At 36.3% G+C, this 25,171-nt stretch overlaps 1 protein-coding gene across 4 annotated transcripts in view; it reads left to right on the forward strand.

The window, feature by feature from the left end:
• TRAPPC12 (trafficking protein particle complex subunit 12) overlaps window positions 1–25,171 on the forward strand; it is a 56,797-nt gene that overhangs the window by 14,300 nt on the left and 17,326 nt on the right. For 2 of the 4 annotated variants that reach the window (XM_087774189.1, XM_087774190.1), the window contains exons 4-8: window positions 997–1,110; window positions 1,948–2,086; window positions 12,667–12,779; window positions 19,513–19,585; window positions 23,444–23,517. In XM_087774189.1, the coding sequence (XP_087630315.1) occupies window positions 997–1,110; window positions 1,948–2,086; window positions 12,667–12,779; window positions 19,513–19,585; window positions 23,444–23,517 (513 nt within the window). The remainder of the gene's footprint in view (window positions 1–996; window positions 1,111–1,947; window positions 2,087–12,666; window positions 12,780–19,512; window positions 19,586–23,443; window positions 23,518–25,171) is intronic. The other 2 variants (XR_015708121.1, XR_015708120.1) reach the window with 1 other exon arrangement.

Below are 25,171 nucleotides of genomic sequence, written 5' to 3' on the forward strand. Positions count from 1 at the left end.
TATTCCTTACATTTCACCAGACAACATGCTAGTTTTCTGTTACATTTATCATTATTTTTTTATGTATTCGAGAAACTGTTTGAAAAAAGATAACTTTCAGGAACTAGATGTATTTGTTTCATAATGAGCTGCTGGATACATGTCTCTTGAAAAACTCTTCTGTATGATAGAAAAGTATGATATCTTAAAACCTGTGAAGCATTAGTCTGTGTTTTAAGTTTTTGGTAGTGTTAGCTATTTACATGGTTGTATTAGTATATACAAGGCAGAAGCATTCATAGGATGACAGTGTGACAAGACAGTTTGACTTGTCTAACTAGGAATGATTTTGTTTTATGAATAAAAATATGGATATAAGACTATTTTTAAGTTAGCCATGCAATGGAAATTCAAATGTTTACATTTTATAGGTGAAACAATTGTTATTTTTCTGAATCTATCATTTAATGCATTGCATTGTATTGTTTCTTGTCCTTTGTTCTTAACTGATAGGAATTCTGTGTTCTGGGCAATGTTAGGAAAGTTTGTTTTCATTAAATGAACTGCACTAGGGGTTATAATCTGAAATACTGAAGTCAGTGGGGTAAGAATAGGCATTAAATACTTCATAACAGTAGAGTAACTTGGATGTGATTACTAAAATATGGTTGGCAATTTTTTTTTCTCCTTTTGAAGCGAAAACAAAATTGTGAATATTATAGTATATTCAGGTATATTAGCAAACATGATAATAGCTTTTAAGTTTAGGATCCCATATGGTGTTGTATATTCTTTTGTTTTAGTGATCTGATAATATTAACTCTCTCATGCTTGATTTCACTTTTTGCCTAATTAGACGTGCATCTTTGACAAATGACACTCTGCTTCTCACCAGCCAGCTCTCCTGGCCTTGTCATTATTACTGATGGGTACATGTAGCTGCTTCAGGCAAAATAAGCAGTTGTGCATTTTTTAGGGACTTTATGATTTTGCTACTTACTCTTTTCTTCTTCCCAGAGCAGTAAAAACTGGAGGGCAGCAGTTGATTTGTGTGGGCGGCTTTTAACTGCACATGGTCAAGGCTATAAAAAAAGTGGACTACCTACTAACCATACAACAGATTCTTTACAGGTATGTTTAAAGATACACCCTTGTCACTTTTTTTAACATGATCAAAATTCTTTTCCTAATTGTTATCTAAAAACTGAGCTTATTAAAGCATTGCAGCAAGTCACTTTTTCTGTTTGCTTATGTAAAGTAGGTCTTCATTTAAAACAAAATTTTTTTAAAAGTAAAATTCTGTCTTGATTGTATGTTTTTAAAGGTAATCACACTAGTAAAAAGGAATATGTTTTGCTGTCTTGGAAGAATCACTGTGCTAAAGTTCATGAACACTATTTAGAGTGTGAGCTTCATAGTAAGATTTCAAATATTAGACATATGTTTCATGATGATAAGAAAATAAGAACCGAAATTAATAAAGGTTCATGAAACATTACAAGGGTTTTACTGAACAGACTGTGACCAGATGACAAGTCATGGTTCTGTAGTAACTGTAAAGCTAATGGAATTTCACCAAAATCAGAACAGATTTTAACAATTGCATAAAATTGGAAAAAACAATTAAAAATCAGATTGATAATTCTTACATGCTAACTCAATTTAAAGAGAGATATTCTAATTTTGACGCAGGCTAGTTTTTAAATTTCTTCCTCAAAATCTCAATACCTTTACAAACGATTAAAACATCACTCCTCCGTGTTTTATTTTAATGATCTTATGAAAAGTATTCTGTGAAAGAGCATGTAAATATAAATCCTGATTCATATCAGTAAGTAACATAGAAACTCTTTGCTCAACTTTATCAGAAAAACTTAGAATGTTGAAATTGTATTAGGTTGTGGCTTGTGATTGAAGCTAATAACAGACCTTGTCTTTTTCTTTTTTTTTGCATGTATTAATTTTTAGCTGTGGTTTGTGAGACTAGCACTGCTGGTAAAACTGAATCTATTCCAAAATGCAGAAATGGAATTTGAACCATTTGGAAATTTAGACCAGCCTGATCTTTATTATGAATATTACCCTCATGTATACCCTGGACGAAAAGGTAAGATACTTGATATATAAAATGCTTTTTATTTTTGCCATTTTTACCAGTCATTATAAAATAATGGATTCAGGGTTTTTTTAATTCTAAGGCATTGGTGAACTTTGGATTATTTATTTTTTTCCCCCAGAAGAACATGATTAACTACTATGTTAAAGTATTGTGTGTGTTATGGAGGCAGTGATAAGGAGTAAAAATAAGGGGTAAAACTCTTCCATCACAATATAGGTAGGCAATGTGTTTCATGATGCTGATACAGCATTGATTTGAAAGAGGAAAGTTTTTAGCAAGTAAATATAATGTAGTTTAGTTTTAGGATATTGAAATTAAAAACCACCAAACTTTAATAGTTCATTTTAGCCAGAAACAGGCTGCGAAAGGTGATGAGAGAGTTTGTGGAAACAAAATCTATAAACTTTTCCTCTTAAGTTCATCCAGGTACTGTCAATGTGCTATTTTTAACACTCGCATGTCTGTGCACACGTGCTAATGCAAGTATTATTTTCTTAGGTTTCCTGGTTTCTAGGATTTAAAAGAAAAATAGAGCTAATTTAATAATTTTACTTAAAAAAAAATACTGGTTAAATGCACTGTTATTTGCTTAGTAAATGAAACTAAATAAAAATCAGTAATATGCCATGTATCCCATTGTTGAAGAGGAAAACAGACACCACCAGCCTCAATTCTTCATAAGTGGTTTATCTCAAGCTATAAATGCACTACTTCCCACTGCTCCTAATAGCCCATAGGTTAACCAAATAGTTCCACTACCCAGGATATTCTAGTCTTCCAGGAGTCTGGATTTGAAAAATTGCTATTTTTAAGAGCAATTTCACTCCTGTTCAGGCTATTTTGAAATTTTATTTTTTCTAAATCTGTTATTTAGAAATAAATAACTCTCTGATGCAAGCACACTGTTGGATGTTCTTGCTGTTCTTTGGCTTTCATATTTGAACCACAATGTATAATAAAACACTTGTAAGTAACAGTTGTAATAGGCAGCGCCACTCTCTGAAAAAATATAGTCCATTTGACATAAGATGCTGATAGTCTCAATGAGGAAAGCTAGAAAGGTACAGAGATTTTGAGGTTGCTGAGGAAGGGAAGTTGGTGTCAAGAAAGCTCAGGATCTTTTGCAGAAGATTGTTTCATCCGTTTAGTGATGTAAAGGATGAGTTGTAGCCCAGCAAGGCCAATGGTGGACTGTCTAGAACAAGTCCCTCTGACCTTACTCCGCATCTTGCAGGCAATCACAGGCAAAAAGTTCATGTTTTGTCTTGAGTATATTGAATGCACTGAGAAGGAACTGTGTTATTTTTAAGAGAGAGGTTTGGGTCATCAGGTTCGACAGCGCTTTGGATCTGGTTATGTTGTGGTAGCTTTGCACACGATGCAATGCTGCACAGGAGAAGTAGTCTTCCCCAGGCTATATATATGTTTCCACATCTTTTTTCAGTATTAAAAGTAAGTTATTTTGCCTAAGAAAAGAACCCTTGCAGGTCATGTCAATATTTGAGGCATTTCAGTCCTGATGCCACAGAGCATACAGGTAGCAACAGTTCTGGACAGTCTGGCCAGCTGTCGCAGGCACCCGTCCTGTGACTGAACTTTGGATCCAAACTGTCTTTGCAGCAATGACTCAACCAATGCAGCTATTTCATTCAAATTATGATGGTATCTATAGTAAAAGGGTGAGCATAAGGAAAATATTCTGTTTCATTATTATATGCCTCAGTTCACTTTTAACAGTTGGACATACCAACAGGGACCATAACCTGATTATCTGTAAGGAAAATAAGATCAAGGTTGGATGGAGCTGACCTGCTGGTTGTAGGTATCTCATATAAATACAATGTGATTAAGATGTGGGAACAGCTATCAAACCTTCCTTTACGTAGTTTTGAGGAGAGAGCTCTCTCTATTTGCAGGGAGGTAGGAGAGAGAAAGCAATTGTCTTCTGGCTAGCATTAAACTGTGCAGTGCTGAATTATGGATAAAGAAATTTAGTATATATGCATCGTTAACCAGCTAATTTAAATAATAAAATAGATATAAATCATTCATATATTTTGGTTGAAATGTGTTAGTATGAATCCACAATCTACTGCTGTTTGGCAATTTTACATATCATTTTGTGGCGTAACAAGCATAAAAGGAAGAGTTTTGTTTCAACATTTTAATTTTGATTCATGGTATATAAATGGAGTATGCACTTAAAAATCAATTTAAGAAATGAGAGTATAGATATAAATAATGTACACATTAATTGTAATACATATAATATTTTGCATCATTTCTTTGTATTCAAAATATTCATAATAAGAAATGTGATAAATTAGTTTTCTGTATTTTCTATCCTTGAAGTAAGAAGAGTTTATATCCCTGAGCTTCTTACAGCACTGAGGATAGTCCCTCATCCATTAATCTCTGAGAAATTACCTCGAAGAATTGAAATTCCAAGTAAATGTATGAGGAGTGGAAGATGTTTTTTCCATTAATTTAACTTAACATGGCCAATACGGTCCTCTTAATTTTCCTCTGAAGGTCTCCCAAGGCTCTTTCCCTTTCGGCAACACTACTAATCTCTCTTTCATCCTGAGATTTTGTATGGCATTTGCAGCCATGGTGTGCATGGATCCCATTACTGTTGTCTTCGTCATGGCTGTAAGATCTAATCTTTCTGAAATCTTCCTTTCCTGGTTTCTACAGTCTCCTTCTTCAGTCATCTCCATTGCCTGTAGGCATGCACCATCTGGGGGTGTGGAATCTGCTGGGATCCTTGTATCAGCCAGTGAAATTAGTTAAGTCACTCTTTGATCATTTCTGTTTGATACGGGGCAGAGAGTAAACCATTCTCATTTTCTAGTAAAATCTTAAAATTATACAGTTGTGGATTTATTTCTTCTAAATTCATCTGCAGAGAAAAGCCAAAAAGTCCAATTTTATATATAATTTTTTTTAATTTTTAGTAGGTAGGTACTTAGGTCAGGAACTGTATTCCAGATTGCTTCCTGCACATCTCCGTTGTACTCTGTGGGGTATATAAGGCTGAATTTTTGTCATCGTTCTCATGACTAATGGATTTCAGGATAATTTTTTTTAGGGTTTTGTCTTTATATTTACACAGTCTGACCCGCTTCTATTCATATCATTTGTTTCTGTGTTCCTCATGATACTTCCAAAAGTCTCTCGTATGACAGATCAGCCAACCTGAGATATGCTTTCCATTGGTAATGCCTATGTGTTTCTGAAAGAGTGAGAGCCAACAATTAAAATGGAACATTAAAATGTTATTTCACTTTTTTATGAGATAATTTGGTCTTGTTTCTGCTAAATAGACCAGTAAGTTACAGAAAAATTAATGCTACCAAAATCAGTGTTCTAAAGCTACAATAATTGAGAATAATTTATTTTGAATTACGAAGGAAAAAAAAAACCAACAAAAAACCAAACTGTGCACAAGTAAAAATAGGACTTTTATTCCCCTGACCAGAGGTTTATATGTATAGGGGTGGTTTTTTCCCTTTTCCCCTTTTTGTTCTCCTCGTGATGATACAACATCATCTGTATTCCTCTAACATGAAATCAGTCTTCTGTTGTCTGGTAGAACGTGCCTAAATAAGGAACATATTCTTAAAAATGTAGTTGTATATGCTCTAGAAACTGATTTCATACTGTACATCTTCCCATGAATGCTGTTATTAATTCTAGCACAAGTTTTTTTTAAGGTGTGGCTGTATTGCGACCATAGGGACATACTATTGTGTGCTGCAATAGGCTGATACTTTCGGATGGATAGCGACAGTTTTAAAGAAACATATTATGTATATATAAAATATATCTATATTTCTCTCAAAGTAGTGTGAGTCTAGACATCACTCAACTATTGTTTTAGCGTATTTCACTAGGTCTATACTACTTTTCTGACTTTACTAATATCCACTGTAGTTAGAAGTTTTAGCAGAAATACATGAAAAAATAGTTGGCTGCATGAGATTTCATTTTTTATGTGCCCTTATTTACTCAAGCAGTGCTCTTAATTTCTTTCTTTTATTCAGTTTTGAAATTCAGATCTCCCTAAAGGAATCCTATCATATGTGGTCTAGAGCTGTCATTCAAACTCATGTTGTAAACTAGTGTTCAGTGCTGATGTCTAAGGTGAAATGTAATAAATTATTTTTATTATTACATTTAATAAGTTATACAATAGCAAAAGATGTAATAGGAAACTTGTCATATGTCTGTTGACACAGAGACACCATGCTTACTGTGAAAAGGCTCACCCAGAATTTTTCTTTAATACCTGCAGAAGGCATTTTACAGACATCTGGACTGTGTGTAGTGCAGAGGACTGTGTACAGCTCCACGGTCTGCCTGCTCTCTGAAGCTGGGTCCTGCTTCTGAGCGTCAGACTACACCATAAGGAAGGATAGGCATGGACTGGGGAAATTATCTCCTGTGTGCTTCCACACTAAACGTAGTGATGCAGCTACAGTGACATTTGGCCATTTTGAGTTTACTGTCTTCCTTTCCTCTTCTCTTCTCTCCTTGTCTATGCTAGTAGGAGGCAGCCTTGCTAATAAATCTTTTGTTTTTTTCTCAGCATGGTTTTGGATGATGCTATAAATGAAATGCCTTTTTTAATTCATCCTCATCAACTTTTGGTTAGTGGGAACCATTGAAGTTCCATTGAAGGAAGAGTTTGTTTCTTTGTTTTGTTTTTTTACTGTCATAAGATCCCACTTTATACTTTCAGTAAATGATAATTTGCCCTACTGCTGCTTTTTGATATTTCAGATTTGTTGAATAAACTGTAGAAGGCAGATCAGAAGGCATTTCTGGTTACTGATTTTGCAACAAGAAAATATGACCATAAAATGGCTATCCATTGGAATCCTCGATTTTCTACTCTAAAAGGGCTGCAGATGAGAGCTGCAGTTTGAATTTGATTGGCATGAAGTCATGTTAATGTTCTGACAGTTATGAAAATGTGCAGCTGTTCATAAAGAAATAGAAATTGAAATCTGTGGTCTTAGAAAATTCTACCTGATCTTACTATTTATTCCATCTGTTCCCGTGCTTTTGGAGTATCCATTTTCCTTTCAGCAGACCTTTTTTCACTTTTTAGTTTTGCCTTTTGTATGCTGATAACATATATATGAATGAGGTTAATTCATGCCAAAGTGACAATCAAAACTCACATTCTTTGGAAAAAAATTCTCTACTTGAAAGTGTTAGCTAAGAAAAGAATTGTCTTAAAATTAAACCATTTTTCCATTATGAATTTTTTTATAGATAAAATTATTATGAAACCCCTAAAGAGGAGCAACAGAGGTCAACTGTAAAACATCAAGCTAGAAGAAGACTTATTTAACTTAAAAATAAAATTTCAATGCATAGCAGTAATTGTAGGGTATTGCCTTTTGTTGAAATCATCTAGGCTTAGTTGACATGGTTGTGTTGTGTAAGAGAGTATTACTTCTTTAGAAACCCGAAGCACAAAGTAGAGAGCAAAATCCATTCTCCTGTGCTCTTAAGTAAACAGTTTAATTACAGGATATGCTGCTTGTTTTAAATATTTCTTTGACATGTGGCCTTGTTAAATTCAGTACTGAGTGAAATATAATAGAGGACATGGGTTTGATTCTGAATAGTTCTGCAAAAGGCAGCACATGCCACAATCCATTTTATTTTATATAAAATTCTCTTATCCTGTAGTGGGATATCACAGGAATATATATGCCCACTTGTATAGGAACCTATTACAAAGAAATATGTGTTACGCTGTGTGCCTTAAATATGTGGCCTAACAGTAAGTAAGTAGGTGAAACCTTTCGGACAATATAATGTCATTCGTAATCTAACAAGCACAAGTATTTGGGTTACAGCTTAGTGTTAATGTAGTTAATCTTTCTTTCTTGTTTTGTTTCTTTCCCCCAATGTAATTGTGTTTATTGAGGCAAATATAGGTTTTTTTCCCCTGCTGTTAATCTGCTTTTTAATTAAATTTTGTACTCTGAATTCTACAACCTGCCTTTCAGACCTTCGTAACACTATTATTATTGATCTACTAGAGTCATCAACAAATGTCATTTACCTCTTCCCAATCGTTTTCTTGTTAACCTAGACAAGGTAAAATGAAAATTACAGTGTTTTCTAAAATCTCAGACATGCCTTTTTTAGGTCTCAACTCTTTTTCATTTGTCACCATCTACATATTAAAATGTTAGGGAATACTTATCAGAAGGTTCAACTTCTGTGTCTTGCAAGACAGAGCGATAGCTGTGTTTTTGTAGATTTGTGTGCAGTTTCTTTTCCTGTCATATATTTTTTAACAACAGGAATGGGCTCCTCCTCACTACTGTTCTTTCAGCAGAAAAAGGCTGAATGACGAGCCTTTGATGCAACGTGGTATGGTGACATCGTAGAATAACAAATCCATGTCCTGTTGTTTAGACCAAAATTCTTAGTAAGCTCAGAGTTAATTGTTCCGAGTCAGCACTTTCTGTGAGTCTCTTATTTTTTGCTTTTTACATTTTTATTGGTGAACGGATGTGGCTTTGATGAAGATTCACAAGAGTCATACTACGGTTTGCCTTGGCCTTCTTCATCTCCCGTTTACCCCATGAAGCTCTGCTGGGGTGCATTTCAAACCCATTATGCTCACAGTGTTCTCTTCTACCATGGCATGCACACAGGTCACCTTGCCGAGTCCTGTGAGAACAAAGGTTCATAACCATCCACCCTGTAAAAAGGTTTTTAGTAACTTGCTGTTGCTTCTCTCAGGCTCTTTCTTGACATTTTTGTTTCAGAGAAGTTCAAAGATGATTGTTCCATTTTCTTAGATTGAGAAAATTATAGATTCAGATTTTGGATGCTGGCGACAATACAGTAACCCAGAACTCTGCAGGGGGGATTGTCAGTTTTTACACAACTGTTAACCAAGAGTTACAGAATTATTTCGGTGAACAGATCTCTTCACATGCATTTTCTGCTACTGCCATGTATTTCTTCCTGAGAAGTGAATGTAAACTATATTAGCACTTTTAAGTAGCACTCATTGAAAGCTTTACCAAATCTAAAGTAAATTTATGGTCATTTTTTTTTTTAACCAGAAAATCAGTTTATTAATGTAAGAACAGAATTAGAGATACTATCCATACCTCCTATCATTTAACTAAAAAGGTTACTTGGAGACAGGAACATACCTGGGAAAATGTACTTAACCAAAAATCTCTGAGTTTCTTTTCTTATAAATAGGAATATGTTTGGATTAAGGCTCGGATAAATGCTGCAGGTTTTTTATGAGCAATTTGCTCATCTGATTTGACTTGAAGTTACAAACTACTGTTTATGTGGAGTGTTAAGACAGCCTTATCAGTGGTAAAAGCTCGTTTCTTTTCTCTTCTGTTTTCCCCAGTTACCACACTTGTGTGACAGCACGCATACAGTTCTGTGCTTTCTTCCAAAAAAAAAAAAATCTTCTGCTATTCAGAAGGATTATAAGGAAACTGAGGAACAGGGCAGAAATGGTTGGTGTTTCCGATATTTTACATAAAGTTAGTGGCCTGTTTAATAAGCAGTAAGTAACCAGAAATTCACTGGATGGATTTGCTGGATGCTTACAGTAAAATTTCCTGCAGGATACTAGTTAAGTCATGAGTTTCAAAAAGAAAGAGAAGAAACAGATGCTAAAGTTTTGGATCCTCCTGCGTCAAATAGTAATATAAATTCTGGTTTGAAAAGTCATTACACTGACTACCCCTACACCGTGGGCCAGGTTCCTTCTGGTTTTGTTTGAGAGATCTGTCATCACACTGGACATACCTACTGAGGATCGCATTGGAATGCTTTTTGGTCACAAGCTATGAAGGAAATACTAAGTGGTTGAGAAATAATACATTAATAAAGTACATTTTGAAGCAATATAGTTCTGAATGCCTATTACAACTGAGGTCTTAGTTGTGGTAGGAAAGAAATCAGATTCTTATGGAGTCTAAGTTGGCCTGAAGTTGCATTCATCATTCTGACATTCTCTGACACCACTTCTGATGATGTAGATTGGTAATGGGTTATTCCTTCCCCTCACATGGATCATAGTACTGTGGCTTCATTCAGCAATATATAAGATCAATATTTTACAAAATATGCAATCCCAAAAAGTGTTTTACAAAACATTATGTAACTTTTATAAAAATGGATAACGTGAGACATTTCATCTGCACTCCGTTAAATACCCGTCTATCTGTATGTTGAGCTGTTCTGTTACCAATTCAGATTTTCTGTATGAGTATTTATTGAGTTGACCTTTTGCTGCATATTACAAGAGCATGTAATGATACAAACTTGTTCAGAGTTGAAAATGTTAGAACACAGTCATTAACCAAAATGTTGCTATAACTTTAGATTCCTTTTGGTTTATGGCTCAGATTTTCCAAAGCTTTACTGATGAACAAAACTTCCTTTTTTCACCTTTACCTCAGAAATCCTGTTGAGTGCAGCAGTAGGTGCATGGCTCGTGTATTAGCAGTAAATCAAGACTACTTTCTTCAAAAGAACAGTACCACACTAGGTGGTTTTAGGCAATGCTTTTTTTGGCAGGATTACTACTGGATGGTGCAGTTAGAACTTGGTCACCAGAGGGGTGGTAGAGATGGAACCAGCCACAGGTCACGTTTGCTTCCATAGGTTTGTAGTGCAGATTCTTAAGTTCACGACTTGTCTACAAAGCAATTTTTCTGTGGTGTTCTGGCACGGAATTTACTCTTAAATTATTTTTGCCTTCCTTTTCACTGTTGTTCACACCCCACACTCTGACTGCGTGTCTTCACTTGTGTCATGCTAGGTACTAGTCAGGATACATACATAAAATATTTCATATCTTTTGTTACTGGTCAAATAACCTTTTACACTTCTCTTAGAATTTCAAAGGCAGTTTTGTTTTCTTAATCTCTATTCCACATACGATGATGCATGAAACTCATGTGTACATCCATTATGGGAACACAGCAGTCACAGAAGCCATGGGGAATAGTTAGCATTGGCAAAAGAGAATTTATGTAGATGTAAGTGGCTTACTCTGAAGGTCATAATTAGTGAGTTTTGTGATTAAAATTTTGTCAACCTTTAAAAAAAATGTCTAGAGGCAGTGACTCATTGTATATAGCATTTACCTCTTTGACATACAAGCCTGTTAAGAACAGGTGCAAAAATCTTTCTTAAAAAGCTCCTGAGTCCTATTTTTGAGAAAAGATGAGGTGAAAGATGACTTGAGAGGGAAATCCCCTTAGAATATGTCTAAAGTAAGCAAATGTATTATATTAAACTATTAGAACTGTAGCACGGTACTTTGCAAGGCCTATTTCCCCATTATGCTAGCTCTGATTTGTTTTTAATAATAGCATTTAGTTTATAGTCAGTATTATTCCCTGTGTATCAGGATATGTAGTTATCTGAGGGCAAGATATTGCACAGACTAGGATTCCCTAAAGCTTCTGAAACTGCCCTTGAAGTCAGCCAGGATGCTGATAAACTTAGAGGATGGGGTCTTTGGTAAATATTATAATAATAAAAATAAAAGTAAACTAATATGAAAGGGAAGAAATTCCGTTTTGTCCCCAAATATTGCTTAAAATTCTTTCCCTGTTCTTTGATGTTGTCAATAAACCAGAAAATACACAAAATATACCATCTTTATGAAGAGTCAGTCTCACAGTAGAGTCATTTAGTAACTCTTTGTGCAAGAGCTAACATTAATGAAGTAAAACTTGGACTAAAAGTCATCTTTAGAGCAATGGAATGGTCTCTGCTTAGCATAATGGACTCAGACCTTTACACAAACCTGTGGATATTAATAGAAAAAAGAAACAAAATATTTTGTAGTGTGTATTAATTTGCCAGAGGACTTGATAGATTTTTAATGTCTGTTACAGTATTATTATTTTTGTTCTTCATTATCCTGTTTTTATTTTTTATTTCTTTTAGCTCATGTTGGTTTTCTGTTATTATTTTTTTTTCTGTAATATAGGGGCCCTTCATATCAACTTTCTGTTTATTTGGAAAAGATTACATAGAAATGGTTTTGCGTGCCCTGGTTATATAACTTTTTCGCAAGCATGCTTTTAAGGCTAATAATTTCATATTATTTGTTCTGCATTGATTGTAAAATATGCATAGTTATTAAATGTTAGGCGTAATGTTTTAGCTGCAATTTGAGTAAACTTCTATTTTTTTTAATCCTTCATTTTGATTAGTTTATAAAAATCTTTTAATGAAACATTGTACTTCCATGCACAACTTGTTTTTGAAAATTTTAATTAGGTGCACCATTTTCTTGCCTTCTTGATTGTGGTTACATATGTGTTTACTTATTTAAAACATTTTACAATACATTACATGTTATAGCTGAGAAGTTTGCTATTTTCTCATCTTTTACATCTTTCATCAGGAGAAGAAAAAGATAGGAAGGTAAAATGGACTTTGTGTTATATACACTAGTGAGAAACACCTTCTGTAATGTAGGCAAATCACAAACTGATTGTTACAGCAAACACATTTAATAAAATTAATTATGTTTCTAGGTTCCATGGTTCCTTTTTCCATGCGGATTTTACATGCTGAACTTCCGCAGTACCTAGGTAATCCTCAGGAATCACTTGACAGACTGCACAGTATGAAGATAATCTGCGCCAAGGTAACAGCTTCTCTATGCACTAACATTCTTAATGTTTAAGAAATATATATTACTGTCCTTATAAAAAAACATTAACTTTCAACGATGACATTTTTTACTCCATCTTGATACATACAAGGAACTCACTAAAAGAAAATTAAGTGCCTCTTCCATTTTAGGGTACATCCCTCTCTCCTCTGTGGTAGCTCTGACTAAAATGAGTAGAACCATGGACAACATGGTTCTCTTGCTTTCGTGCTTTTGCCAGACAAGACACGGAGGACAGTAAGCAGATGTGTTTAAGGGCAAGTAGGGGAGCTTTCTTCCCTCACTCCGCTGCATCCAGCTAGCTCAAAACACAGTTGTTAATGATCTTGGTCCTTCAAAAATAGTCTTGATCCTGCAGAAATAGTCTGAATAGCTGGTTTTGGAAACAATGGTCATTTGGAAATATAAATCCAGCCTGATGAGTTTGTTTTGGGGTTTTTGTTTTATTTTGTCAAGCACTATAATACAAAATTATGGCCTAAATTATAGTATGGGATTTGTCAGTGCTGAAATTGGACTGATGGTGTTGTGAGCACTAACCTTATCCACTAAATCCAACACCCTGACTGTTAAGCATTCATCCTTAAATGTTTTTTACAGAAATCTTTCCCAAGTAGTCTAATGCAGCAGTGACTGTGAATGTTACAATGTGGTAAACTCTAGAAGAAACGCGGCATTATTGTTTTATCTGACACTTGAAAGTTCAAAACTGTATGTAAGATAAATACATGTGATTAATTTTTATTTTCAGTATTCCTTGAAAGTTTCCTGTATTTACTCCTGAAAATAACTTGGATAACAGAAATTAAAGGATTTGATAATTGCCAATTGTATAGCTATAATAGTCTTAAGTATATAAAATCAACTTGCTTCTAGCAGAGTAGTGACTAGGATAACCAAGTGTTTACAGTAAAAAAAAAACAGTTCTTTGTATTATGAGGGAAAAAGATTTAGGTTTAGGTAATAAGAGATGAATGTGGCATTTGTTACAGAGTTGGAAAGAACTCATTTGGAAACAGTTCAGAGATATACCTAATTTGGCCAAGAAGCACTACTGTTCAGCACTTCATGAATGCTGTTACCTGTTCATGACCATCTCATCTAACAGTATTACTGGTAGACTGTTCTCTCCAGCCTTTTCCTTCATAAACAATCCTCCTCAAAGTAATTTTTTCTTCTAGGAAATGTCATACTTCTCTGTTGCAGGATTTCACAGTGCTTCTATTGGTATTTGCTTACCTCCACCTGCAGCAGATCAGCTGTTTCATATCTCGTTTTTATGCGCTCTGGTATTAAGCGCTGCATTGTCTCCCTTCAGTCATGAAGGTGCCACTAGATTCCAAAAACTTAACTGGTTTCTGAGTTCCTTTATCTTGTAACGGAGAGAGAAAATTGTATGAATGTGAAGGAGGAAGCGACTGCTGAGCAGGGCATTCATCAGCCATCTGGCTAACTTTATTGAAATGGCCGTATCTCAGGTACAGTGTGATCAGCCATGATTCTCCACAGATTAAAGATTATTGGTCAATAGAGGAATGAAAGAAAAGGAAATTAACTCCCCCCCTTTACAAGACCTTTACGTCATCTACAACCTTGAGGTAGCTCTGCCTGCATTCTTTCCTTGAAGTGCATATCCTTAAAGTATACCCAGGGTACCAAGGAAGCTTTTAAACTATAATGCAAGATTTCGTTTGAACATGAACTAGGCTGATTACTTGTTTAAGTAAGGGAAACTTTTGCTGGAGAAGATGAAATAGAAATAAAGGAGGTTTACAAATTAAAATATACATATTTCCCTGCCCATTAAGTTCTTGAAGAACAGGTCTGTTTACTCATGTTCTCATTCCATCAGCCTCTAGTGGCTTAGGTCACTACAAATCCTGTGTGATCCCTTGTGCCCTTGGGGAAAGGTTCTTTGAGGCTGGCTGTGCATCTTCTCCTAGCTCTTCTGAGGAGTCTTCCATTCTCTGCACTTGCTGTTGGTTTGCAGACTGCTATCTCTTTCACTCTGCCTTTCTGTGTCTGAATTGGCAAAGTGTCTCCTGGGTTAGTATGTTCAGTTGTGGCCAGAGAGAGAGTGATCTCCCTTTGCTTCTGACAGCTTCCACCAGAGCCAGGATACAGTAGCCAGGACAAGCCATCGTCTGTGCTGATGGATGTTCCTTTTTAAAGCACAGTACACATAAAACTACAAACGAACAAATAAAACATACCATCCTTCTCAAGGGAATATTTCTGATTAGTTATTCTAGACGCCTCATTGCAGATTACTTCATTTGTTTGCATTCAATTAAATACCTTGTCTTTTGGAGCAATTCAAAGACAACTGTAGAAACAAGAGTGTGAAAAAGGACAGCTTGGAAAGATAAATATGTTTTTAAAAGACAGTTGTCAATGGTGATAATTTAACCATTTGAAGTCAGAGTTGGCTGACAAAAAACATTGTTTAGATATATGTTCTAATTTTTTTTCATAGAATGTTAGTGGTCTAATAATCTTGATCTCACCTGGAATGTTCAAGAATAAAGTGCATAATACTTATGAAAACCCATGGCATAACCAAGAAAATAACATAAAGGATGTACACTCATTAGTCTTAATATTTGTATATGACACTTGGGAACCATTTGGGTTATAACAGATATAATTGGGGAGCTTTCAACCAAAAGCCTCTAGTGTTTTACTTCCCTATTTTAAAAAGTGGAAAAATAATCTTTGGTCATCCGTATTTACAGAAGGGCATACGAATAGTCATTATGTAAATGAGATGATCTTGGAGTCATAAAAGCTAGAAGAGAGAAAAGACCTATTAGCTCACCTAGTCTGTCTCTCTGCAACGCAAGGTTGTTTTCTAGTTTTTAATGAGCCAGCCTATGGAGCTGAGGCCACATCCCCTGGGAGGCTATTCCAGGCTAATGCTAATGCATTCTTATCATAAGAAAATTTGTCTTCCTATTTTGTTTCTCTTTCTTAATGTAATTGTGTTTTTTCCTATCTGATACCTCCTTTTAACCTGCTAAGCTCCCTCTTGCTTTTTGCTGTATGCATTCTACAGACACTTGTCAACTTTGGATTAGCCATTCTACTTAAAGATCTAACCATATTTACTTTGTCACTATTTTGGTAACTGGGTCTCTTCAGCCCCCATCTCCTTACATGTTTCTGGTACCTGAAGCAGAATTGGAGGTTGAGTGCAAAAACATAATTTTCATTTTCCCTGTATAGGCAATAATGTTTTTACCTTATTCAGTATTCCTGCGAATTTGTAATCAAGATGTGGTTGGATATTTTACATCTCTGTCTATAGGGACAACATTTGGGGAAGAAATGATCTGTAGTGCCAAATACCTGTTATAGCTTGGGGGAGGAATCCAGTGAAATTGTTACTGTCTCTGTGTTATTGCTGATCTTCCCAACATGAATTGCCTCCATGAGTTTTTGCCCTTTTAAGTCCACCTTGAAATAAATGGTCTCCAAACAGCCAAGCTGTAAGAGTAACAACAGTAATTTAATCACAAAAGGGTTTGTTTTTTTCAAGTATTCACTTAAAAACATAGGCATGATCACTTTAGTGCTAATAATGCTAATAAATGCTGACCTAGAGACCAAAATGTGAAAAGAACAACATTCAGGCTTGAACTAAACTCCTCCCTTCTTTGTACCTAAGCTTCCTAGATGACTGAGGGAGAGCTCCCAGTAATGCACACATCTCATAGTACAGCCTATTTTGCTTTTTAACCCTAATCCTTCAAGTGGCAGAGCTGTACTGGGCTCTTCTACCAGGTGGGTGGAGCAGTGGCAGGTGGGTTAACAGTCTTGCTTCCTAAAAAAGCCTCTGCAAGTGTTACCTCTGCAAAACTTTTCAAAAATACTCTGCCATTTGTCCATCAGCCACCCCCTCTGTAGTTCCACCACTCTCCTTCATGAGTAGTTATGTTCCTCCCTGGCCCTTCCATACGCATTCTTCATATCTCCTGGTCTTCTGTTTTACTTCCAAATTGATGAACTTTTCAGTCTCTTAGCTACTGATTGGTTTTGGGCTTTATTTTCATTCAACTTCCAGTTCTGTCTGGCTCAGTTACTAAGGTCACGTAAGTGTTCTGTTTCTCATACGTTACTTCAGTCTAGGGGGTATTTGTCTTGACGCCTCATTTGATGAGTTTGTAGAAATGATGATCCTGCACCAGTCTGAGTACCCAAAAAGCCTCAATTCCAGAAGCACCAAAAAAGGTTATTTTGAGTAAGAAGCTAATGCTGGTGAGAAGTTGTGGAAGAAGAAATAAAGTAGTAAAAAGAGATATGTGAGGATAGGAAACTAGGAACGCAAATGGTGGTGTGCATAAGCTAGCAATTACAGTATACAGGCGATTGATAGGGAGTGAACCAGAAGACTCAGTGAAGTAATACTAGCCAGTGAAACTAATGAGTGTGCATTTGTAAATATTCAAAACAAGAAAAAACATAGGTCACACGTAAAACTGATGTTGAAGTAAATGGTAGAAGTGTTCAATCATATTTCTCTTTATAATAGAAACAAGGATGTTTAGAGCTATCCCATGTGATATTGCTAGAATAAACAGTTTACCATATGTAGAAAAGTGGGATGAGGGGATTTGCTAAAATTAAACATTTCATGTCGTAACTACCTGAATCATTAATGTTATTACTAAACAATTCTTGGAAAACTGGGGAAGTGCCCAAATAGTGAAAAACTGCAGATGATGTTCCTATACTTAAGAAGGGCAAAAGGAGATAAACCTAGGGAATAAAACAATTAGCCTCAAATCAGCACCAAATTCTGTTTTAATTACGTTGAGCTTGAGGTGGTGGCTAGATATCCCCAAGTAATGTCACAGAATGGTTAATGTAATACTGTAATTGTGTGCTGATATCTAATTCTTTCTTTTTTGATAATGTTAGTGAACACGTATTCAGAGAAGGGCTTTGGCAAACAAATGCATTGTCTTTTTAAACAAGACAGCATGTCTCATTGATGAAGGCACCTTGTGTTTAGACCATTTCAAGAGTAAGAACTCAGCCTTATTGAGAATGAGAAGTCATCACTAGGTGTTTTCCAGGGAAAAAGAAAGATCATGTTTTTTAGGCTGGACAGAAAATAGACAGTAAGTTGTTTCTGGGAGAGAAGAGTTTGTTTTGACAAGGTGCCTCACTACACATTGGGCATTTAACACTTAAATGTGATGCTTTGGTTTCTAAGGGATTGCTAAGTGGCTACGCTGCTTTTGAAAGTGGGACTGAGATTCAGTATCGCAGGCATGCCACTGCAGTCTCATAAATTGCCACCTATCAACTAAGCTGCAGTATCTACTGGTATATGCTCATAACCTCTCAGAATTTGAGGTAAGGCAACCTAGCCTAGCCCTCTGTGAACAAGGTTTACACTAAATCATATTACCTTGTATTTGTCAGGAGCTAACAATTCTTATCGGGAAAATTACCCTGGCTCAGCTGGCGTGTGGTAACTGCAGTCATTTCATCATATGTCTCTCCTTGCTCTTAAGTTCCTTGTAGCAAAATTTATGGCACCTAACTTCAAGCTTTCACTCTAGCCTGTGAAAAGAGATTGGTATCTCTTAGGGTTATTCCTTTCACCTTAGGATGTCTAAAATAGGTGGCATGAACTCGCTTCCTGGAGGTACCGATTGCTCTTCATTGGCTATAGAAGGCACCAACATGCTGTCTGAGACCAGATTAATTCTACCTGTCTTTGCTTTGGAGGATTTCCTGTGTTGTTTTTAAGTGTTTGCTTACAAAGCACTGAGCACAATTGGAGTGCTTTGCTGGTGTAGGAAAAAAAATAATTTTTATACTGACAGAAGCTGAGAGCTCTGCATTCAGAAGTGCACTCAGTCCCCAGAAGAGGAAGCGCGGTGTATTTCCCTAATTGGCTAACCACAGCGGCTGATTAAAGAGCAAGTGGCCTTAATGGTTTTTGGAAGGAAGTCTCAAGCAGTGTTCTACGACCAAAGTTATAAATCTGTAACAGGAAAAATACGGTGATCTATGGGAATCAGCAAACAAATTTGGAGAAACTGTAATGGGATTAGAAAAAGAGAAGTTGACTTGCATTTCAGGTGGAACCTTACATACGTATTTTAAAAGTGCTTAAGACACAAGCTTCATTAAGTATACATTTTCATTCTTCCAATAATACAACAAATATTTCATTCACTCAACAATTTACATGATTTAAAATCTATACTAAATAAAAAGAAGCAATAAAACCCCAAACTTTGAGAAGGAAATTGCCGTAAGAACTAAGAGGAGTACTTCACTAAGGACAAAAGGATGAAACCAGAGCCCATACTTAGGGTGGGGGAGTCAAGAGACAGTGGCTTTCTATGAAAAATCAGTTTGACTTTCTTTGTGGTCCTTAACATTCATTCTCTGATGAAGCATATTTCATGTTTTGCTTAACAAAATGTGTATGTCCCTAGAGTGTACTGACATTTAATGTTCTGTAAGTATCATAAACCTGAACTCTAACATCCTTCTACCATACAATGGCTTTCTTACTTTGTGCAATTGATCTAGCTATGGTAATAATCAGTAATTTTGAACTGTACTTAGGTGAAGCATTCCAGCCCAAATTGGTTTTCTTATAGACTGTCAATTGTAGATAATTTGCATTTAATGTATAGTGCTGTTTAAACTCATGTTGGTTACTTTGAAAAATTTACTACAGATATTAGAAAATTTGGAACAAGGCTTAGCCGAAGATGGAAGTATGACTAACATTACACAGGAGAACAGACAAGGTAGGTATTCTTTAAACACTTTTTCACAGGCAGTATGTTTTTATCACTTGCCTAAGTATGCCAGAAGTTTTCACAAGACTGCCCCAGAGTTGTTAAAACAGTATTTTTGTAATCTTATAGCCCACTCAGCCTCTGAAATGATATACCTTGTACTTTTATTTGCTGGAATTAATTCACAGTTTTGCCCTTGATCACACTGATGCACTAAATCACTTTTTTTTCCTACTTAGAAGAAACAAAGAACATGGCTGCTATCCTTTAGTGATGAATATACAACTGTATAGCTGTTACAGCTAGATGGATGTTTCATCTAAAGCCTTGGCTGACTGGCTCCTCTCAGTCCTCATGTCTGAAATCCATTAAATTTCTTTAGATCGAACTGCCATCATACAAGGGCTACACGGGCCTTGTACGATACACGGGCCTGCTGCATAGATGGCTGAGTCTCACAGTAGCTGCATAGTACTTAGATTCCTGAAATACCTAAGTCACTCTTTAGAATAAGATTTAAGAATAAGAATCTTTTTAGAAATTTAAGAATTTTAGAATTCAAGAATTTTAGAATTTAAGAATCTGTTTAGAATAAGATAGTAATCTACATCATCATTTTCATTATGTTAATGTGCAGTTATGTGTTTTTCCTGTTCCTTCTTAGTTGTTTAACTTCAATAGTATAGGATACGTTACTGCATAAAGTAGTGTCATCAGGACAAATTAGTTGTCCAAGCATCTTTTTTTTTTAAAAAAACGGAATTTGTACTAATGAGGTCATTTTAGCACACTTAAGAATTGGACAAGAGGTGACATTTTAGGTGTTGTTATGGATTATATGAACAACTCATAGTGCCTAGCAAGTTAAAAACATCATACCAAGAGAACAAAAACCTTTCAGCTTCAGCTAACAGTCTAAGGAAACCTTACCCACTTCTTTCTAGGATAACGTTCACGTACAGCCTGTGGGAAGTAAAAGTCTGCCTCTGAGATGGGAAGAGGCTGAGTAGAGCTGTTAGCAGAGTTAAAAAATTATTATAAATAATTCCCTAGAACAATTTCTGTATGGAAGGATGCAGACCTGTCTGAACTCTTCTGCCTGGTCTTCAAATTGACTGGGTGTAAAGCAGCTTTAATGTCTTATTGTACTTGACTTAATACACCATCTAGATATGCCCTAAAAAAGTGAACGCACATGTGAGCAGCATATATCATATATCGTATATCATAAAGGCATTTGCAAATATAGTCAAATGAGTGCATTTACTACTCATCTCAAAAGGGTTAGGAAAAAGAGAAATAATCTGATATTGAAGATTTATCTAGAGCGCTCCAGGAGTTTTCTGTCCTTCTCTCCTTGTATCTACTGTTCTTCTTGCCTCTATTCTCCTAGCTATTTTCCCTGTTATCTCCTTTCTCCCTTCATTTTTGTCCTTATTATCCCCACGTTCTTTTCCTTTTTACCCCTTTAAAACCAAGACACTGATTCCCCTTTAAGGTACAAGGACTTTTTCCTAGGTGTGTCATAATCCTGTGTCCTGCAGTCTGCCTCACTTGTGAGTTTCTGGCTCCTTGCTTTTCCTCTCTGCTGCGGCAGCTTTAGAGCTGAGATGAGCTCAGGAGGAGGCATAGTTAGAAAAGCAGCAGCTAGCAGTTACCAAGGGACAAGGCTGCTGAAAATTTGGAGAGATCTTTGCATGTCTGCTGTGCAGCTGCCTGTAGGTTTAAGACTGCCAAAAAGCTCATGGGACCTTTGCAGAGACTGTTGACTGCTATTGTCTGTGGAGGTCAGCCAGGTCTGCTCCCTGTCTGCTTCTTTGCTGCATTTGGAGCTCCAGGAGGCTGATAATGGGTTTGTTTTTTTACATGTGAGACTAGCTGAAGCAAGCCTTATTAACTTTATGTGAAGACAGCCTTAATTCATTATGGGGATTATGCTTAGCATGTAATTTTCTTATTGCTGGTCTAAGAAGGTGCCACACCAATCAACTTACCATGCACATCTCCTCTACTCTGGAACAGAGCACCTCATTTGCCAGTTTTTCAACAGGCAGAGAGGTTTAGCATTGCACCGCTTGCCTGGTAATGCATTTGATAAGATGCCAATTTTGCAACTTCTCCATGCACAGAGCTCCTATTGAAATGAATGGCAGTGTGGAGTACAGAGTCCTTGATAAATAACACGGGAAAACATGCTTAGAGAGTGGAAGCATGGCTGCATGGACCTGCAGAGTGGGTTTCAGGCATTTCAGTAAGATACAATGATCAGCTGTTGGGTTTTCAATTTTGTTTACTGCTTTGCAGGTTTTCTTTAACCCCTTTCTGCCAGTGCTAAGCAGCTTCATCCCACAGGGCTACGCAATTTCCAGATCAGGTTCCTGCTCAGTTTATAGCGCAGACTGAAGACATCTGGTCTGTCTGCTTTGCAGTCCTTTTTGAGAACTGTAGCTGGTGCTATTGGATTGTGAACAAGAAACCTAGATGTCTTCGCTGCAGGAATCAACATTAATTTGTTGTCACCTAAGTCCTGAAAAGCTGAACATGGTTACCAAACTATGAGGACATGCAAAAAGGAGGGATTAACATAAGTGAGATAATAAAGGAGAGTTATTTAATTATGTCCAGGTTTTACAGAGGCCCACAAGGAAAGAAAACCAGAAATATATCATAAAATATTTGCTCATGGTTTACATCATCCTCTCCATTAATAGCAGTAGAGATGTGTGGTCAAGGGGGAATTTCTAAAACAAAGCTCAGAGTAATGAATGATTATAAGGGACAGTGGATGAAATACTGGGTTCAGTCTTGCGCCCCACATTATGCCCCTCTTTTGAGATAGTTTGGGAATATTCATGGGTTAGTTTTCCTGTTTTGTTTGGAGAGGATTGAAGGAGTTTTTCTTTTTAGGAAGGGGAGTAGACATTTCACCAGGCTCTCTTCTTATTTGTAATGGCATTTATGTGTGCTGAAAGAATTAGCTATGTGACCTGCCATGCTTTCATCAGAGACTACGTTATTGATACAAATAAGTGGTCTCAGTTATCACAGTCTCACTGAAATAGCCTCTTCTCCCTTTCCTCCCCACTTCCCAAATCATTACAGTGACCTTGACAGCTGATTGACTGAGATACATTTATTTTCTGATTGTACTAAATTAATACTTCTGATGTTTATTTTTTGAGGATAGGAGGAATATTTCTAGCATTGATCTATGGTATTGTAACACAAGAGAAAATAAGGATCTATGTGAACCATTCTCTTACATCAGGAGTCTGTCTGCAAAGCAAGAGAGAGAAATCTGCTGCTGCAGCTTTTAGTGCCTGCAAGCTCCAGGAGCATGAGGAAAGCAGACAGGCTTGGCAGATTTTTCCAGCATATCTCTAAGCCAGAGGCAAGCACAAACAGTCCCAGACTCAGACAGTTCTCACCCTGCATGTTTTGGCTCTGAAATGACATTTTAGCTATGTTTTTGAGTTTATCACATTTAATGCTGTAGATTACATGTTTTTAAACTGATGCTCATTATCACTTGAATCTTTCTATGCACCTTTTGTTCTGATATTGGAAAATGCGTGGCTTCTTTTAGCATTTAATATTTGGCCTGAGCTCAGAGCTGAGCGGCTGTCTATTGCTCTGCGTTGTTGATCGTGTATGGTCCCTGGAGCCGCTGGAGCAGTTCCCTCCGAGAGATGCAGAATTTTCTGTCTGATGGTGCAGCATGGCTGAGAATTAAAAATTCTAGGCTAAAACCCAGTGGTGTTAACGAGGGGGATCTTTCAAAATCGTAATTCATAGGACCAATAATTGATGGCAAGAAAGAACCTCTAATTTATTTGTGCAAATTCACAAGCTGCTCTTATTTTGCAGCCTCTGTTCAGCTGTGGAGGTCACGTCTAGGCCGGGTGATGTACTCCATGGCAAACTGTCTGCTAATGATGAAGGTACGTGGGTGGCAGCAACTGCAGAGGTACCGTATATTCCAGAGTAGAATGTCCACGACAGTGCAAGAGAATTGCTGGTTCATGGATAAGGGAAGACTACCTGACTGTACATGAAGGTTTTGCTTAGTGAAGAATTAATTAGACTTAATAATGTCTCATTTAATAGATAACCATTTGCAGTAATGTTCTTTGGGAACGTATCTGTACTTATTTCTCCCCAAATTATCCTGGAGAATTTGCAATAATAATACAGAATTTGCATTTTTAAATTGAATTTTTCAAACACTTAACTAAATGCTGTAATTAAAAGCAATTATGTGCTCTTTCTTAAACTGCGCACTAGGAATGTTGCTCTATTTGTGAGCATTAATAATACTGTAGCCTTTGTATATGATGAAGATCCAGAACATCTAAATACATCCTCCCTTGTCAACTTATCTCAATTGTAAGATATCTTCGTTCAAGTTAAATCCTCACTAGTGGGTAGGGGGGGAAGAGAAAGGAATAAAAGCAAATGTAACTGGCTTCCACTGTTGGGTTTTTTTTTCCCTTGTTTCCCCCTCACTTTTTTAAGCAATCCTACTCCATTTGGTGCAACACTCCTAGCTTCTCCTAGTGGTCAGGAAGTAGAAGAAACTTCTTCTGACATTCACCTCATGGTCGGGGAAATATGGATATCGCCATTCTGAGCTTGCAACAAACTGCTCTTATCCTGAGCTTAACTGTACTTCACAAATCAATTAGCAGCAACAGCCTCAGAGCAGAGCTGTCAGCAGTATAATCTTCAGAAGCCAAGATTTGCACTCCTTGCTCCCTGCTCTTTGATTGCCCAAGGTCGTGCCAAACCTGACCCTCTGATGTTTATTAAGCTACTTCCCAAATGGGGCTCCAGTCTTAGTATTACAGTACCTCAAAAAGCGCGCATTTTTTAGTTAAAATCCAGTTATCCAAATACTACTTTACATGAAATGGAATATGCTTTTTATAAGAATTAGAGAAAACAGAAATTTGTATTCATAATGATATCGCAATCAGAACATTTCTGTCTTGAATAGGAATAATTGTCCATTAAGCCATGAGGTATTTTTAAGAATTAGTAAGCATTTGTGTGTTGAAGTAGGTACTTGACATAGGTTCAGTTTTTAAGGAACTTTCTTTTTCAAAAAGCAAGTGGAGAAAAGCACGAGTTGCCATCCCAAGCAAAGTAGAATATTTAAATAAGAAAATGCTGGTAATACATTTTTTTCAAGAAGTTCACTTTACTTTTGACTGTGAATTGGTTTTTAACACTTTCAGTGTTTTTCTTCTCGTGTACACACAAGTCCACATGTATGCACAGTTCTCACCTTTCTTCTGATTTGGTCCTGTTAGTGCTATTTTCTTCTAGTAATAGAAATATATTTGTGAATACAGGTTATCACTTTTTTTGGAAATGGTATTTCAGAAATACTGCAGCTCAGATACTTCTTAAGACCAATTGTATTTAGGGGCTGTCTCACAGCTGTTAAGTTACAAATTTATGGTTCCACAGTAACTTCCAGATTACCCACAACTGCCTGTTAATGCATAATTACTTCTATCTGAAAGTTGCATTTCAGTGCATTGGCTGTGGAGTAGTTGTGAGTCTCTCAGTTTTCAGAAATATCCCTATATG

This window comes from Nipponia nippon, unplaced genomic scaffold (assembly GCF_047370975.1).
Source record: "Nipponia nippon isolate SJK-2023a ecotype South Korea unplaced genomic scaffold, ASM4737097v1 scaffold_4, whole genome shotgun sequence".
Classification (NCBI taxonomy): Eukaryota; Metazoa; Chordata; class Aves; order Pelecaniformes; family Threskiornithidae; genus Nipponia; species Nipponia nippon.